This window comes from Rhinopithecus bieti, unplaced genomic scaffold (assembly GCF_001698545.2).
Source record: "Rhinopithecus bieti isolate Rb0 unplaced genomic scaffold, ASM169854v2 scaffold_28066, whole genome shotgun sequence".
NCBI classification, from domain to species: domain Eukaryota; kingdom Metazoa; phylum Chordata; class Mammalia; order Primates; family Cercopithecidae; genus Rhinopithecus; species Rhinopithecus bieti.
This window is the reverse complement of record NW_016813021.1, coordinates 437,415-454,716: the sequence shown is the minus strand read 5'-3', so window position 1 is coordinate 454,716 and position 17,302 is coordinate 437,415. Positions and strand designations below refer to the sequence as shown.

The 17,302-nt window shown below is 41.7% G+C and overlaps 1 protein-coding gene across 1 annotated transcript in view; it reads left to right on the top strand.

The window, feature by feature from the left end:
• The window catches only part of COL14A1 (collagen type XIV alpha 1 chain), a 260,476-nt gene that overhangs the window by 206,608 nt on the left and 36,566 nt on the right, over positions 1-17,302 (top strand). Inside the window, 2 exon segments of the mRNA XM_017847514.1 lie at positions 9,135-9,188; positions 9,659-9,730. Of these exon segments, the coding sequence (XP_017703003.1) occupies positions 9,135-9,188; positions 9,659-9,730 (126 nt within the window).

Here is a 17,302-nt window from a genome sequence, read left to right as displayed (position 1 = left end):
TTGTTTTAACTTTTAATAATAGGCATTCTGACTGGTGTGAGATGACATCTCATTGTAGTTTTGATTTGCATTTCTTTAATGATTAGTGATGTTGAGCTTTTTTTTCATATGATTGTTGGCTGCATGTATGTCTTCTTTTGAGAAATGTCTGTTCATATCCTTTGTCTACTTTTAATGGAGTTTTTTTTTTTTTTCTTGTAAGTTTGTTTAAGTCCCTTAGAGATGCTGGATATTAGGTCTTTGTCAGATGCATAGTTTGCAAATTTTTTCTCCCATTCTGTAAGTTGTCTTTTAGTCTGTTGATAGTTTCTTTCGCTGTACAGAAGCTCTTTAGTATAATTAGAGCCCATTTGTCAATTTTGCTTTTGTTGCAGTTGTTTTGGCATCTTTGTCATGAAATCTTTGCCCATGCCTATGTCCTGAATGGTACTGCCTAGGTTGTCTTCCAGGGTTTTTATAGTTTTGGGTTTTACATTTAAGTTTTTAATCCATCTTGAGTTAATATTTGTATAATATGGTATAAGGAAGGGGTCCAGTTTCAATCTTCTGCATATGGTTAGACAGTTATCCCAGCACCATTTATTGAAGATGGAGTCATTTCCCCATTACTTGTTTTTGTCACGTTTCTCAAAGATCAGATAGTTATTGGTGTGTGGTCTTATTTCTGGGTTCTCTCTTCTGCTCCATTGGTCTATGTGTCTGCTCTTGTACCAGTACCATGTTCTTTTGGTTACCATACCTCTGTAGTACAGTTTGAAGTCATGAAGTGTGACGCCTCCAGCTTTGTTCTTTTTGCTTAGGATTGCCTTGGCTCTAAGAATGAGAGAATGTCCTTTTAAGCAACATGGATGGATCCGGAGGCCATTATCTTGGGTAAACTAACACAGGAATAGAAAACCAAATACCACATAGTCTCACTTATAAGTGGGAGCTAAGCATTGAGTACATGTGGACACAAAGAAGGGAACAATGGACTTGAGGGTAGAGGGAGAGAGGAGGATAAGGATCAAAAAACTATGTAGTGGGTACTATGCTTATTACCTGGGTAGCAAAATAATCTATACAACAGACCCCTGTGATATGCAATTTACCTGTATAACAAACCAGCACATGTACCCCTGAACCTAAAAAAAAAGTTTAAAAATAAATGAATAAATAAATGAAATAAAAATAGTATATGTGTATATATAACATATAAATAGATGTATATGTTTATCTGTGCATATATACATATACATTTTTAATGTGTGCGTGTGCAAGTTTGTGTTACTGAAAATTTCCCCATGTGACCCAACACAAGGATTGATCCCGGATCTCTAGCCTGGGACAGTGTTTGCAGGGTGTGTGGCTTCTAGTTGCTCAGCTTCTTAATCTGGTGATTGGTCTTAATCCTTTGCTGCAAGTAGCAGCCTTATTTCTTATGGCTAGCTGCCACACTAGTCTGCTTACAGAAGTCCAGAGCATGCCACAGGGTTGAAATGGTGCAACAGGGATTTCTTCAAGAAGCATTTCTCTAACCCTGACTGCTTGAGCCTGGCCTCTTTCAACAAATTCATCTGTTGCCAGCTGCTTAGAGACCCCACTCTACCCGAGGGTATAGCGTCAGTTGAATGACCTTAACAATTGGCCAGAATCTTAAGGTTAGCATCATGACCTACCATTGTCTGCTTCAAAGAATGAATGAATGAAGAATATTATAATTGAGTCACTAGTTCTAGGCAGTATTTCTGCTGGCTACAGAAACAAGTATTCTCCCTTCTGACTTGATTTTCAATTGCAACACTATTTATGGGCAGGTCAGTTTTTGAGAGACCATAGGCACAGTACCTAGAAACTACAGACTTATAAAGAGCCTACCGAAAAATGTTTAGAAACTTGCAAAAAAGCACATATATTTGTTCTACAGTGTGGACAAGAAAACTGCAAAAATGGAAATTAAGAAATGTTTAATTAAATGTCTGTATAGCAATATGCTTTGCCAATTTCAGCCACAGTTAAATTTAGTGTTTATTCAAATGTTAGTGATTTTGAAAGCAAATTGTGGGTTAGGTGTACTTTTGCTGATAAATCATAGCCAACCTTAACTTAATAAGTTGCTCATAGGTAAATGTTTTAAAAGCAAATTATAAAATCCTTTCAAGTTTTATAGCAAGAATTATTTTAATGTGGACTATCGGTGCATATTAATATTTTGAGGTAGGAATATTAAAAGGAAAAATGCCTAGAGCTATTCATGTTATTTTAAAAAATCCCTGTCTGTGGGTGACTGATTTCATGCATTTAAAAAAAAAGTCAGCCTAAGTGAATTCACGTATTATGCTTATTGTTTAACCTTCTATTTCCTAATATTCACTGTACATTGCTTAATTAAATGTTCTACTGTTTGTTTGTTTGTTTTTGGGACAGAGTCTCACTCCATCGCCCAGGCAGGAGTGCAGTGGTGTGATCTTGGCTCACTGCAACCTCCACCTCCTGGCTTCAAGCGGTTCTCCTGCCTCGGCCATTTGAGTATCTGGGCTTACAGGTGTGAGCTACCATGCCCGGCTAGTTTTTGTATTTTTAGTAGAGATGGGGCTTCGCCATGTTGGTCAGGCTGGTCCCGAACCCCTGACCTCCAGTGATCCACCCTCCTCGGCCTCCCAAAGTGCTAGGATTACAGGCATGAGCCACCACACCTGGCCAAGTGTTCTGTTTTATATGAGGATGCTTAATCCCTAAACACACATCTTCTTAGATTAGCTCCCTGGTGTAAAATGGAAAATTTATAGATGTAGAAAGGTTTGGGGGCATGCAAGCACTTTTTTAGCTGTCAATAGTTGAAGACCATTCAATGAGCTTTGATTATAGTTAAGCTGAATGACAAAGCTAGAATTTGCCCATTAATCTACCCTACAAAATGCAGATACCTTACAAAATTTTTCTTTTCACCAAGTTTATTGCTTTTATATAAAAAGCTTCTGCTACTGCTGCTCACCCTGAAATGAAGATGTGAGAAGAAGGGCCTGAACCCTGCCCTTTTAAGGGTTGACTGGCTTGCCAATGAGAGCTGTAACATGCAGTGGTGTGTGAACAGGGAGACTCATGCCATGGACCCAACCATTCTGAATACTTGACTTAAATTCCACCTCTTCTGTGAAAATGTCTCTGTCCCCAAGCCTGGGTTAGGTGCGCTTCCTACATGTTCCCACTGGAACTCTATAGTCTCTCAGTATAACACACTGTTGGTTTCTTTTCATTGTTTGACTATCCTCAAAACTGTAAACTCTTAGAAGAGTGGGTGTCTTGTTCATCATTGTTTACCTAGAGCCTAGAGAATCCCCAGCATGTGGTACCTGTACAGATATTTCTGGGTAATATGACAAATGCAAGGCTTGCAAATAAAAAATCTTTCAAAGGTAGGTTTACTGGTGTCATTTAAGAGTTTAAAAATAAAACTATTTTGAGATGGAAAATGTGAAGATCTTTAATTTTCTAGGGTTAAGAAGAAATTTTAGGAGAAATGGCTTTGTGTTTTTTAATGGTATTAAGGCTGATATCCTTTTAGTTATCACAATTTATAAGAAAAATTTAATTTGAGATAATGCAAACAGATAACTTTTGTTAAAAACACTTTTGTTCTTGGTTGGGTGCAGTGGTTCATGCCTGTAATCCCAGCACTTTGGGAGGCCAAGGCAGGTGGATCGCTTAAGGTCAGGAGTTCAAGACCCGCCTGACCAACATGGTGAAATCCTGTCTCTACAAAAAAAATACAAAAATTAGCTGGGTGCGGTGGTGCATGTCTGTAATACCAGCCACTCAGGAGACTGAGGCAGGAGAATTTCTTGAACCTGGGAGGTGGAAATTGCCGTGAGCCGAGATTGTACCACTGCACTCCAGCCTGAGCAACAGAGTGCGTGAGACTCCATCTCAAAAAACAGAAACAAAAACAAAACCCACCTTTGTTCTTGAACAAATTTGTTCTTTGTTCTTGAACCATTATATCTAAAAGTGTTTAGTTGTTCATGAAAAAAAGTGCCAGAATAAAATGCACTGTAGTGGATGCTGCTGGTGCCCTGATTGGATCCCCTTTACCTGGCAGGTGAACTACATCACCAGCTGCTATGGTGCTGACTGATAACAACTCATAATTGTTCCCTTCTCCAGAAAATTGCCCTTGGAAATGTTATTTTGGCCCTCAGTCAATGACTAACTGATTTGGTTCATAGACTCTTACTGTGAGTCAACTCTGATGTGTAATTCACCCTCCAGAGCTCCCCATGGGATCAGGCAGAAGTTTAGATAACTCACTACTCTACCTAACCTCTTCCCTGTCCCTACCCAACTTCCTTCACTACCTTACGGGTTTCTTCCAAGAACACTCCTGCAATAAGTCAAATACACAAGGATCTGGGTCTGCTTCTAGGATCCTAACCCTAAGCTTTTACTAAAATGAAATTTCAGCTTCTGAGAGTAGGATGACTCCTGATGTCTTATCGACATGCTTGCAGAGGGTTCAAGAGCAAGGAGAATGACACCAGCATTCATTCCCCTCACCCTATACATTTCCAGACTCATTCTACCTGTGATTCACGCTTACTTATTCAACATAAGTAGAGAAGGAGTCTCAATTTTATTCAAATTAAGTATTTATTAGTGCAGTACCTTTTTTTTTTTGAGATGGAGTCTTGCTTTGTCACCCACTGGAATGCAATGGTGCAATCTTGGCTCACTGCAACCTCCACCTCCCAGGTCCAAGTGATTCTCGTGCCTCAGTCTCCCAAGTAGCTGGGATTACAGGCATGAGCCACCACACCTGGCTAAGTTTTGTATTTTTAGTAGAGACAGGGTTTCACCATGTTGGCCAGGCTGGTCTTGAACTCCTGACCTCAGGTCATCTGCCCACCTCAGTCTCCCAAAGTGCTGGGATTACAGGCATGAGCCACTGCACCTGGTCACGTGCAGTACCTATTTTGTGTCAGCAATGTGTTAAGAAAGTTTTAGGAATGTAGCAGTGAATAAAACATAATTTTCTGCCCTCCAAAGAAGAAGAGAAAGAAGAAATTCCAACTTTTGAGGATACTCTTTAGGTAGAACTTAAAGCAAACAAACGTCTTATCCAGTCTCTGCTTTATTTATTTATTTTTTGAGACAGGGTCTCGCTCTATCACCCAGACTGGAGTGCAGTGGTGTGATCACAGCTCACTGAAGTTTCAACCTTCTGGGCTCAAGCAATCCTCCAGAGTAGCTGGGACTATAGGCACAAGCCACCACACGGAGCTATTTTCTTTTTTATTTTAATTTTTTTTTTTTTTTTTTTTTTTTTTTTTTTGTAGAGATAGGGGTGTCTCTGTGTTGCCCAGGCTAGTCTTGAACTTCTGGCTCAAGTGATCCTTTTGCTTCAGCCTCCCAACGTGCTGGGATTACAGGCGTGAGCCACCACACCCAGCTGCAGCCTCCACTTTTGGTTTGATCACACTGAAACACTAGCCCTTTCACCAAATTAAGCTCATATGTAGGAGCAACATTTCATTCATCCTTCCAGATGATATGCACATCATGTCCATAAATCAAGTGAATTCAAACCCCTCCACAGGAGTACCCTTCCAGTGTCGTAGATGAGAATACTGACAGATTGTTGTTTTTTAAACTCCTTCTCATCTGATTGGAAGAAGGAAATAAATGTGTTATTTCCTGCTGTTCTTCCTTGGAACAATGCAATTTTCTGCAGTTTCTTTTCTGTAGCTTGCCTCCTTCTGTGGAAAAATTTCCCCTCACTTGTTTTTGGAATGTTTCCCCTCTGGACACAGCCTGGCAGTGACTCGGGGAGAACTCCTGCAGTAACACTGCAGTTTTGGTTGCTGGGTGGTTGCGTTGGCCACAGGTCCTCTGTGGGCTCACACATGGGTGCATGTTCACTCCCTATCCGGTGCTGGAAGAGTTTTAAAGCAGGAAGCGAAAGATGACTTTTTGAAAATGTCTCCTTAAGTTAGTGAATATGTGGCCAGGGCCCATTTTTCTAAGAACTTCATCTCAGAAATAAGAATATATTATTATGAACTTATTTTAAAAAATTAGTTAGGTTTTCTTTCAACTCTCTCGGCCCCAGGTTTTCTCACTTGTAATATGAAGGAGTTGAAATGGATGAGTTCTAATGTCCTGTTCATCCATCACAGATTTTGATTGATGTTTGTCCTTCTTCCTGGACATGCTACATTTAAACTCCATTTAAAATAATTTGTTGACTGGGTGCAATGCTCATGCCTTTAATCCCAGCATTTTGGAGAGTTAAGGCGTGCAGATTACTTGAGCCTAGGAGTCTGAGACCAGCCTGAGCAATGTGACAAAACCCCATCTCTACAAAACATACAAAAATTAGTATGTTTTGGCTGTGTCCCCACCCAAATCTCATCTTAAATTGTAGCTACAATAATCCCCACATGTCATGAGAGGGACGCAGTGGGAGGTAATTGAATCATAGGGGTGGCATAGTAGCACATGGCTATAGTCCCAGCCACGTGGGAGGCTGAGGTGGGTGAATCACTTGCAACCCAGGAGGTCAAGGCAGAGGTGAGTCATGATTGTGCCGCTGTACTCCAACCTGGGTGGCAGAGTAAGACTGTCTCAAAAAAATAAAATAAAATCGTTTATTTCAACTGATATCAGCATTAATTTTTATTGTTTAGTTAGCAGGTCTAAGGACCTGTGTATATGTGTATAATGTAATCTGTATCAGGGTTTATCAAGACTAATATTTTTGACTGAAGTGCAAGAATATAAGTAGTAGTAAAAATAAAAATACTAACTTATGTATCAAAATTGGATAGCAACGATAATAAACAACCCTAAAATCTCAGTGGTTTAATGCAATAAAATGAAATAGAATGAAAGTTGATTACTTGTTCACAATCCAGAGCTGTCAGCAAGGGTGGATGGAGGAGTGGTGGATAGGGAGTCTCTGCTCCACACAGTCATTTAGGAACTCAGGGTCTTTTCATCTTGGAACACTCTTATCTTCAACATTTGGGCTTTAAGTTTGCTCCAGAGTGAGAAAATAAAGCGTAGAATCACCCACTGGAAATTTTTATGAGCTAAAACTCATACTAGCCCCCTGAAACTAGCCCCTTTTCATTGGCCAGAACTCAACCATGTGGCTCCAGCGTAATTGCAGAGAGAGCGCAAAACAGCTAAGCAACGTGCCTAGGCAGGAAAGGAAAATCACAAATATTGGTGAGCCCATGCATCCTCTGCCTTATCTGGTTTCTGACTCGCTAGCATTCTGAGGTTGAGAGTGTGGTGAAGGGCCTTGCTGACCAGTGTTTCTCCTCCACACGCGTCCTACCCCTGTGTATTATTATTCTCACGCTGCTAATAAAGACATACCCGAGACTGGGTATTTATAAAGGAAAGAGGTTTAATTGACTTAGAGTTTCACATGGCTGGGGAGACCTCACAATCATGGCAGAAGGCAAAGGAGGAGGAAAGTGATGTCTTAAATGACAGCAGGCAAGAGAGCATGTGCAGGGGAACCCCATTTATAAAACCATCAGATCTCATGAGACTTGTTCACTATCATGAGAACATCATGGGAAGGACTCACCCCTATGATTCAATTACCTCCCACCATGTCCCTCTCATGACATGTGGGAATTATTGGATCTACAATTTAAGATGAGATTTGGGTGGGGACACAGCCAAACCATATCACCCTGCCTTGGCACCACCTCTCACACTCTCCTAACTCGCACACCATTTCCTCTCCCTCAGCCTTATCATTGCTGTCTTTTATTTGACACCTTGAGGTAGGGAGACATAATGTGAGTCTGGACAGACCTAAAAGATGCATTTTCTGCTGAGTGCGGTGGCTCATGCCTGTAATCCCAGCACTTTGGGAGGCTGAGGCAGGTGGATCACCTGAAGTCGGGAGATTGAGACGAGTCTGACCAACATGGAGAAACCCCATCTCTACTAAAAATACAAAATTAGCTGGGCGTGGTGGCACATGCCTGTCATCCCAGCTACTTCAGAGGCTGAGGCAGGAGAATCGCTTGAACCTGGGAGGGGGAGGTTGTGGTGAGCTGAGATTGCGCCATTGCACTCCAGCCTGGGCAACAAGAACAAAACTCTGTCTCAAAAAAAAAAAAAAAAAAGGATGGATTTTCTTGGTAAAATAAGTGGAAAAGATGGCTCACTGGAAAAGTGGCAAGAATGTCAGAAAGGGAGTTGGGAGAGTCTGCAGAGATGCCAGGAGAGGTTTGAGTTGGTTTGAGATGGAAAATAATTATTCCTATGGGACATCAATTCCGTGGTGAAAATTCAGTTTCTCCCTGTAGTAACAGGTAGTGTTTGGAAAAATATTTTATGAAATTTTGGGAATATGATAAAATTTAGATTGAAGATTCTCTCTTAAATTAACGGCTTTGGAAAGGCCAGCATTTACAATTAAGAGCTATAAACATTTAGGAGTAAGTCATCCCAGCTCTTATAGTTTTTTTAACACTTAACATAAAAATAACACACATACATATATATTCTATAATTTAGGAAGTTTTTTTTAAAGAACATCACTTGCTTTCTGCCTTAAATCCTTCCACCAGGGAATGACGCGCAAACACGTGCTCATTTGTAAGCCCACGATGACAGTAAATCTGCCCAGTAGTCAAAGCTCAGTCATTGCCACAGGAAATCCTCTCAAATCTCCTCCAGCTTACTCCTGAAGTTGCAGACTTTCAGATATTGCAGTACTCCTAATGAAAGACAGATCCTTCTGATAGAGATTCCCTGCCCAAGACTCTCTTAGGTCATGAAAACCACTAATTCATCTTTTCATCTGCTCATTAATGACCAAGAATGGATCCTCTTCCCATTTGCTATGCTTAGTTTAGTAAAAGCACTTTTTGGAAGTAAGTTCCTGTTTAAGTTTGTAAGTGGCATTTCTTGCACCTAAAATTCTTGCACTGAACAATTTAATGGAGCCAACAGACACAAACACCTTGCCAAAAACAATTTCCATGAAGAGTTTAAAGGCAGTGAATCCTTGGTAGTCCAGAGCAAGCAGCAGGACTTGACCCCCAAACGTGAAAAGGAATTAGATGAGCCCATTCTGAAAGCCATGTAAAGCATCTGCTTAGCTGACACACTGTGTTTCTTTTCACCAGGGCCTTCCAGGAAAGGATGGATCCTCGGGACCTCCAGGACCACCAGGGCCAATAGTAAGCCTTTCCAGAAACTGCTGGGACACACTCTGTTTTAAAGCATTTCATTTCCTTTGAGAGGTTTTCTTTTGCCAGATCTTTTACTCGGCAGCCACCTTCACTATAGTGTAACAACTCATCCCTTGGGAGAGAACTCTTCCTAAAACTTCTTAGAAAGATAATGTATCCCTATTGCCCGATTATTCTATCTCAGAGTCATTTTGCCAGAAGATCACCTGCATTGATTTAGCTTTTAGTAAATCACAAGTAAGGCTTGAATTTGAAAGAACCACACCTGACATATAGTGAGGAGACTAATAAAAAGTCTTCCCTACATTTTTGGGAATTGGGAACAGGAATGAGGTCCCGGTGATGAGGGGGAGGGAAGCTATCATGGTGTGTATTTGTTACACTTGCTTAAAAGTTGGCTGTCATTGATGAGAATATGTGATTCCTGACTTTGTTCCACTTTCCTACCTCTCTTCTAGGGCATCCCTGGGGCCCCTGGAGTCCCAGGAATCACAGGAAGCATGGGACCACAAGGCGCCCTGGGACCACCCGTGAGTATGCAGCCGTAGTCGCTCAGAATGTATGCCCAGTCATCACGTTTATTTATGTGTTTAAATTTACCAGCCTCTCTGCTAGTCAGAAATGTTTATTCAGCACTGTTCTCTATGGAAATTCATAAAGGAAATCGGAAAAGCTTCTAGGATAAAGATGAAGATCAGATTGTGCATATGTCATGGCTAAAGATAAATGGTCCTAACGGAATAATCTGTCATGCTTTTGCTTATGTTTCTATTGCTTGCTATTCTGCATTTGGCTAAGTAAACTCAATATCATCTCTCCAGAGACTGGGCACAACAGCTATGTGTTAATCAAGCCGGGTTCCCAAAGGGAAAAATACAAAGCTTGGGAAATTCAAAGTTTAATGAACGTGAGATTAGATTTTTCTCTTCTAAATTCTACAAGACAGAATTTCCCATTAAAACACACACTCACACATAAGTGAGAGGTGTTATAAGTGAAAACATAATGAACAGAAATCTTTAACTCTGGTTTTTGTTCTTCTAGTCTCTTAGGTTGGTGTTTAAATGTGATCAATGGGAGGGGAAGGGATAAGGTGGAAGAAAAACAAATGAACACATCTGGGCCTGTTTCTTCATCTGTAAAATGAGGTCATTGTATTACATGGCCTCTGGAGACATGCTTGGCTTCTTCTGGTGACATGCAAGTTGTTCCTTCTAGGTTTAGATGTTAGTCAGCATTCTGATATTTATCTGTGAATTGCTAAGTCTGCATCCATAAACTAAAACATTGAAAAATGCAAAGATGTGTACGACTGCAAACGCACTAAGAGTGTGTGCAGTAGTGAAATCCGATGGATGAGGATGGAAGCGTCTAGTGAATTAGATTCATGTTACCACTTAACAAATTGCCACAATCTCAGTGGCTTAAAACAACACAAATTTGTTATCTTACAGTTTCGCAGGTCAGAAGTCTGGCACAGATCTCACTGAGTTAAAGGGAAGGTGTTGGTATTTCCTTTCTGGAGGCTAGAGGAGAGAATCTCTTTCCTGGCCTTTTCTAGCTGCTAAAGGCCTCCCGTAGTCCTTGGCTTACGGTCCACCGGCATCTTCAAACCCAGCAATGTTGCATCTCTCTGGCCTTTTTCTGCCATAGTCACTTCTCTCTGACCACAGCCAGGAAAGGTTCTCTTCAGGACTTACGTGATTACATTCAGGCTAATCATAGATAATCTCCCTAGATAATTCCCAAATCCTTAACTAAGTCACATTTGCAAATTCCCTTTTGCCATATTAGGTAACATATTCACAGGTTCTGGGGACTAGGGCAAATAAGTTTGAGGGGGCTTTTTTTCTGCCTACCATAGTAAACAAGATGTAACAGAAATGTTGGTTCTCATTCAGAAAGTGGCCTCTCTTCCTCTAGCAACTCAGATAGTCTTGTTCCTCTTATTCCTGAAACTCATTTTAATAAAATTATTTCATCCTCAGAATCCTTTTCTGGACCATGACTCAAGTGAGACTTATGTAGGTACACAACCCCATACAGGGTATGCACATAAATAATGCATCTTGATTTTAGCAAATACATCCTAATTTGCACATCCAAATAAATGCTATCCTTAGTAATCACTTTATACAGCTGCATCTTTATTCCGATTACAATGTCATTCAAAATACCTTTAGATCTCTTCTTTTTATATCAACCTAGTAGTGGGTCACAGAAGAAAATCTGATTGCTTTATCTTTATGCATCTTTTTTTAATTCAAAAACATGTTGCCAAGTGTGATCCTGCACCTAGAAACATACACTGAAACCCACATGTGTGAGCACATGAAAAAATGCATGCATACACATGCACACACACACATACGCACACACACAACTGTCTTCATTCTTTCACTGCAAGCTTATCTCTTCATTTGATTTGAAGCTGTATCATACCAGAAAAGAAACTTAAAAACATACTCTCTGGTATTTGGCTTCAGTCTGCTTTCCAGAATGTGCTCCTGGGAACCAGAGTTTTAGAATATATCTACAGTGCCAGACAGCAAGGGGTCCTGGTCAAAGAAGTGGCCCTGACCTAACCCTAACTAGCTGTATAAGCCACATGCACAGAAACTGCTTGCCTAATCTGTTTCTCGGAAATTCATGGGAAGTTTTAGGACATCAAAAGCTTTGAGGCATCCCGAAGTGAAATTAGAAAACACCCAAAACTAGTTTAACTTGGTTAGACAATAAATGTATTTGTGCATGAGGTTCTTATTCTTACTAGCATCTCCTAGAACTGGTTTCTCCTAAGCCAGGCTAGGAAAAAGCAAGGTATAGACTGATCCTGACCCAAGAGGGAGGGAATAGGAAAGAGGGAAGGAAAGAAATGCAGGCTCTGAGAGCTATGGGAGAGTTGACATGGAGCGTGGAGAGCTACAGTGAGACATGGAATCTTTGAGTAACTATGATAGCACCCTGCTCACTCACCTGGCCTTTGGTGGCTCTGGATTAGACTCCAAACGTAGTATCTACAGAAATGCCAATAAAAATTTCCCAAAAATAAAACACTTGTTCATAATGTGGTTTTCATTATAAATCAGCAGAAAGGGGCCCTTGATAGCAGCAGGAGGGGCCTTTGTGCCATTGGCACTTCGATCAGAGGCAGAAACCATTTGGCCTATAAGCATCGGGTAGGGATACCACAGTTGGCTTGGGGATTTCCTCTCAAAAGCAAGTTGCTTTCTGAACTGTCCAGCCCAGACATTTTTGGACCCACTGGCTCCCAGATGCTTGCTGCCTGCCAGACTGGCATGACCGTGACAGCAGGCTCTGTGTCATGGTGTTAAGGCCTTGATTGATTTCCCATGGATGTCTGTCTAGGAAGGCATGAGGGAAAGGGACCAAGAGGGACAGGCTGCACCGCTGAAAATAGCAACATGTTTCCTACAGTGGGTGCCAGAAACGCTTGCTTTTGTGCGCTCTGCTTCCAGCTGCCGGCTCCCTAGGGCAGAATGTACATTGCTGCTACTGAGGTCCTAATTTCTATCTAAGTTTTGAGCATTGGCTTAGGTACGGTTCCTCCTCTGCAGTTGTTAGAGAGTGATAAAGCACACGAAAGAAGGAGCTGCTTACTGCTGGGGCCATGTGTTCAGCCAGGTAGACAGGTCCAGGGTTACATCACTGAAGGAGCTTTGCATTAGAAGTCAGGATACCTGGGTTCCTGATGTAGCCCTGACATGACTCAAAGTAGCTGTAAGCCACATCACTTGCACAAATCATCTAGCCTTTCAGAATGTCAGTTTCCTAATTCATTCATTTAAAATATTTAGGGAGTGAGCACAATCCATATAAGATTAAATGGTGGGGAGTGGTCATGAGGGGTACAAAAGATCTCAAGACGTTTTTCCATACTGTTGAGAAATCCAGAGAGAATGATGTTTTTATATATGAAGCTGTAATAAAGGGCAGAAAGTGTGAAATGCCTTAAGGGAAAGATAAGAAAGTTGCTCTGAAAGCTCCGTTAAGAGAGAGACCCCTAAGCTGAAGGGTAGGAGTAGCGGCTTCAGAAGGAGGGACCATTTTGATCAGATCTTAGAATATGGGTAGGATTCCCACCCACAGAGACAGGAAGATTGCATCACTTAGGTGACAGTTGCAGAAAAACATAAGGCAAACACAGAGCACCCCTGTCTCTGTACCTTTTACTATTTTTCAATTCTTTCTCTAGTTCCATCACGACTACTGCAGTTTTGTTTCAGGCCCTGCTCACTGCTCCCAAAGACTATCCTGAGAGGCTCTCATTGGCCCCCCGGCCTCTGCTCTAGCCCTGTTCTAGTCCATTCCCCAGCTGCCAGAACATCTTTTAGTGCAACTCCCACATGTCACTGTCTGGCTTGAATCTCCTTCTTATCCCTGGAGGAAAGAGCCCAATTGTTCAGCACAGAGCTCATGGCCCTTTAGGATGGGCCCCTACTTTCCTTTCCAACTTGGATTACCATCCTCCCTTCACTTGGATTCACTCATACATTATTTAAAGTTCCCAAAATATATGCCATATCATTTCACACGTTTGTCTTTGGGGATGCTAACAACTTACAGGATGCTCTTTGGGATGCTCATTTGCCTTACTGGGCTGCATTCTTTTTCACCACTTGGTGAGCTCCCGGCAAATCCTTCTTTAAGGCTTCTCATCTCCCGAGTAAAGCCACCCCTCCCTTTGCAGGCTGTTAGGTACTGCATTTCAACTGTTGATGTTTGTCTCTCCACTAAAAGGATAATTCCTTAAGGACAGAAATTTTATCATACTCCTGTGTAGAGTCCTAGACCCCAGTTCAGTGTCTAACACATAGAGAGTACTTAATATGTATTTATTAAAAGAAAAAAAGAAGGCTGGGTGGGGTGACTTATGCATGTAATCCCAGCACTTTGGGAGGCCAAGGCAGGCGAATCATTTGAGGTCAGGAGTTTGAGACCACCCTGGCCAACATGGTGAAATCTCATCTCTACTAAAAAAGAAATACAAAAATTAACTGGGCGCAGTGGTGGGTGCTTGTAATCCCAGCTACCCAAGAAGCTGAGACATGAGAATCGCTTAAACCCGGGAGGCGGAGGTTGCAGTGAGCCAAGATCATACCACTGCACTCCAGCCTGGGAGACAAAGCAAGACTCTGTCTCAAAAAAAAAAAAAAAAAAAAAAAAAAAAAAAGGAGGTACGTTTATATTCTAGTTAGGCTGATGTTCAAAGGCATGTTAGAGGCCTATTAGAAGAATATTCTTATAGATTAGGGGTCAGGTCATGGAAGACATTTCAAGCCAGCCTAAGATGTTTTGATTTAGTTTAACAGACATCTTCAATATGTGGTACCTGAACCACAAGATCGTTCCTCTTCCTTCCAGCACTAAAATTCAGTGAATCTATGAATGTAGCCACTGTATTTTTTCTTTTCTTTATGTTTCGAGTGCTCCTGAAATTAAAGGAAAGTGTGCCACTTTTTCCTGCCTACATCTGCAGGGAATATGTGTTTTCCTTCAAAGCATACTTTGGTGGAGTTATGGGCCTTCACTTGCTCAGGAATTTTATTTTGTTTTGTTTTAATTTGTAAAATCAAAGGAACGATGTCAGAAAAGTTGGAATAAAAAAAACTTCTTGCCATACAGATATTTCATTAAAAAGATCTTTCACTGAGACCGCCCAACTGCACCCTTTGGCTACTTAATAACCAGCATCATGAGACTGAGTCTGAGGAATTTCAAGCCCAATTAAACACATCCATCCCTACATACCAAAAGGTGCCAACAGCTGATGCTCTCCATTTACCATGTCAATCAGGTTTGCACTATAATTGCGTTCTCTAGATTTAAAACATTTTCAAACAAGCCAGTTTAATAAATGATAGCAAGAATAGCAGGAAAATTGTCAAAAAATGTATTGGTGCAGAAATAAAGTTATTCAAGATAAAACAGATTTTTTAAAAAATGACTCAAGTTGCAACCTAGTTCTGAATTACTTGAGTTAGGCTTTAGGCATGGTATGTTTGCTTGTTTTGCTTTATTTTAATTGAGAAAATATTATCTTCCCTGGAATAGAAGATACAAGCTAGCAGAATTGCTGAACAGAGTTCTCTTTCAACAGAGTGGTAGAGTATACTTGGGATGTGCGTGGATTCTGGAGCCCACAGTTTTGGTTCAGGTCCCCAGTTTTTTCACTTCCTTATTGCATGGCCTTGAGCAAGTGACATGACCTCTTAGTGCCTCATTTTCCATATCTGGAAAATGGGAATAATATAGGGTTGTTATAAAGAATGAATGGGTTAATCTTATAGGAGTATTATAAGCACTAAATAAGTTAATCCTATAGGAGTGTTATAAGAATTAAATGAATTAGGGGTGGTTCCAAGATGGCCAAATAGGAACAGGTCCAGGCTACAGCTCCAAGCGTGAGCAACACAGAAGATGGGTGATTTTTGCATTTCCAGTTGAGGTACTGGGTTCATTTTACTGGGGCTTGTTGGACAGTGTGGGCAGGACAGTGGGTGCAGCCCACGGAGTGTGAGCAGAAGAAGGGCAAGGCATCGCCTCACCTGGGAAGCGCAGGGGGTCAGGTAATTCTGTTTCCTAGCCAAGGGAAGTAGTAACAGATGGCACCTGGAAAATCAGATCACTCCCACCCTAATACTGCACTTGTCCAACGGTCTTAGCAAACGGCACACCAGGAGATTATATCCTGCACCTGGCTCGGAGGGTCCCATGCCCACGGAGCCTCAATCATTGCTAGCACAGCAGTCTGAGATTGAACTGCAAGGTGGCAGTGAGGCTGGGGGAGGGGCATCCGCCATTGCTGAGGCTTCAGTAGGTAAACAAAGTGGCCAGGAAGCTTGAAGTGGGTGGAGCCCACCACAGCTCAAGGAGCCCTGCCTGCATGTATAGACTCCACCTCTAGGGGCAGGGCATAGCCTATCAAAAGGCAGCAGAAACCTCTGCAGACTTAAATGTCCCTTTCTGACAGCTTTGAAGAGAGTAGTCGTTCTCCCAGCATGGAGTTTGAGATCTGAGAACGGACGGACTGCCTCCTCAAGTGGGTCCCTGACCCCCAAGTAGCCTAACTGGGAGGCATTCCCCAGTAGGGGCAGAATGACACCCCACACTGCCAGGTACCCTTCTGAGACGAAGCTTCCAGAGGAACAATCAGGCAGCAACATTTGCTGTTCAGCAATGTTCGCTGTTCTGCAGCCTCTGCTGCTACAACCTAGGCAAACAGGGTCTAGAGTGGACCTCCAGCAAACTCCAACAGACCTGCAGCTGAGGGTCCTGACTGTTAGAAGGAAAACTAACAAACAGAAAGGACATCCACACCAAAACCCCATCTGTACGTCACCGTCATCAAAGACCAAACGTAGATAAAACCACAAAGATGGGGAAAAAACAGAGCAGAAAAGCTGAAAATTCTAAAAATCAGAGTGCCTCTCCCCCTCCAAAGGAACGCAGCTCCTTGCCAGCAAAAGAATAAAGCTGGATAGAGAATGACTTTGACGAGTTGAGAGAAGAAGGCTTCAGACGATCAAAATTATCCAAGCTAAAGGAGGAAGTTCGAACCCATCGCAGAGAAGCTAAAAACCTTGAAAAAATATTAGACGAATGGCTAACTAGAATAACCAGTGTAGAGAAGTCCTTAAATGACCCGATGGAGCTGAAAACCATGGCACGAGAACTATGTGACATATGCACGAGCTTTAGTAGCCAATTCAATCAACTGGAAGAAAGGGTATTAGTGATTGAAGATCAAATGAATGAAATGAAGCGAGAAGTTTAGATAAAAAAGAATAAAAAGAAATGAACAAAGCCTCCAAGAAATGTGAGACAATGTGAAAAGACCGAATCTACGTCTGACTGGTGTACCTGAAAGTGACGGGGAGAATGGAACCAAGTTGGAAAACACTCTGCAGGATATTATCCAGGAGAACTTCCCCAACCTAGCAAGGCAGGCCAACATTCAAATTCAGGAAATACAGAGAATGCCACAAAGATACTCCTCGAGAAGAGCAACTCCGAGACACGTAATTGTCAGATTCACCAAAGTTGAAATGAAGGAAAAAATGTTAAGGGCAGCCAGAAAG